Genomic DNA, 203 nt, shown 5'->3' on the forward strand with positions numbered 1-203 from the left:
GCCGCGCGGCTGCCCAATGGTCTGGGGGGCCCCAACGGCTTCCCCAAGCCGGCCTCGGAAGAGGGACCTCCGGAACTGAACCGCCAGAGCCCCAACTCGTCTTCATCGGCGTCGGTGGCGTCTCGGCGTGGGACGCACAGCGGGCTAGTGTCGGGGTTGCCCAACTCTGGGGGTGGCGGAGGCCCACAGCTTACCGTGCCCCC

The 203-nt window shown here is 70.9% G+C and overlaps 1 protein-coding gene across 1 annotated transcript in view; it reads left to right on the forward strand.

The window, feature by feature from the left end:
- Positions 1 to 203, forward strand: part of IRF2BPL (interferon regulatory factor 2 binding protein-like) — a 2,943-nt gene that overhangs the window by 744 nt on the left and 1,996 nt on the right. The window contains exon 2 of the mRNA XM_014534733.1: positions 5 to 195. Within this exon, the coding sequence (XP_014390219.1) occupies positions 5 to 195 (191 nt within the window). The remainder of the gene's footprint in view (positions 1 to 4; positions 196 to 203) is intronic.

This window comes from Myotis brandtii, unplaced genomic scaffold (assembly GCF_000412655.1).
Source record: "Myotis brandtii unplaced genomic scaffold, ASM41265v1 scaffold132, whole genome shotgun sequence".
NCBI lineage: Eukaryota > Metazoa > Chordata > Mammalia > Chiroptera > Vespertilionidae > Myotis > Myotis brandtii.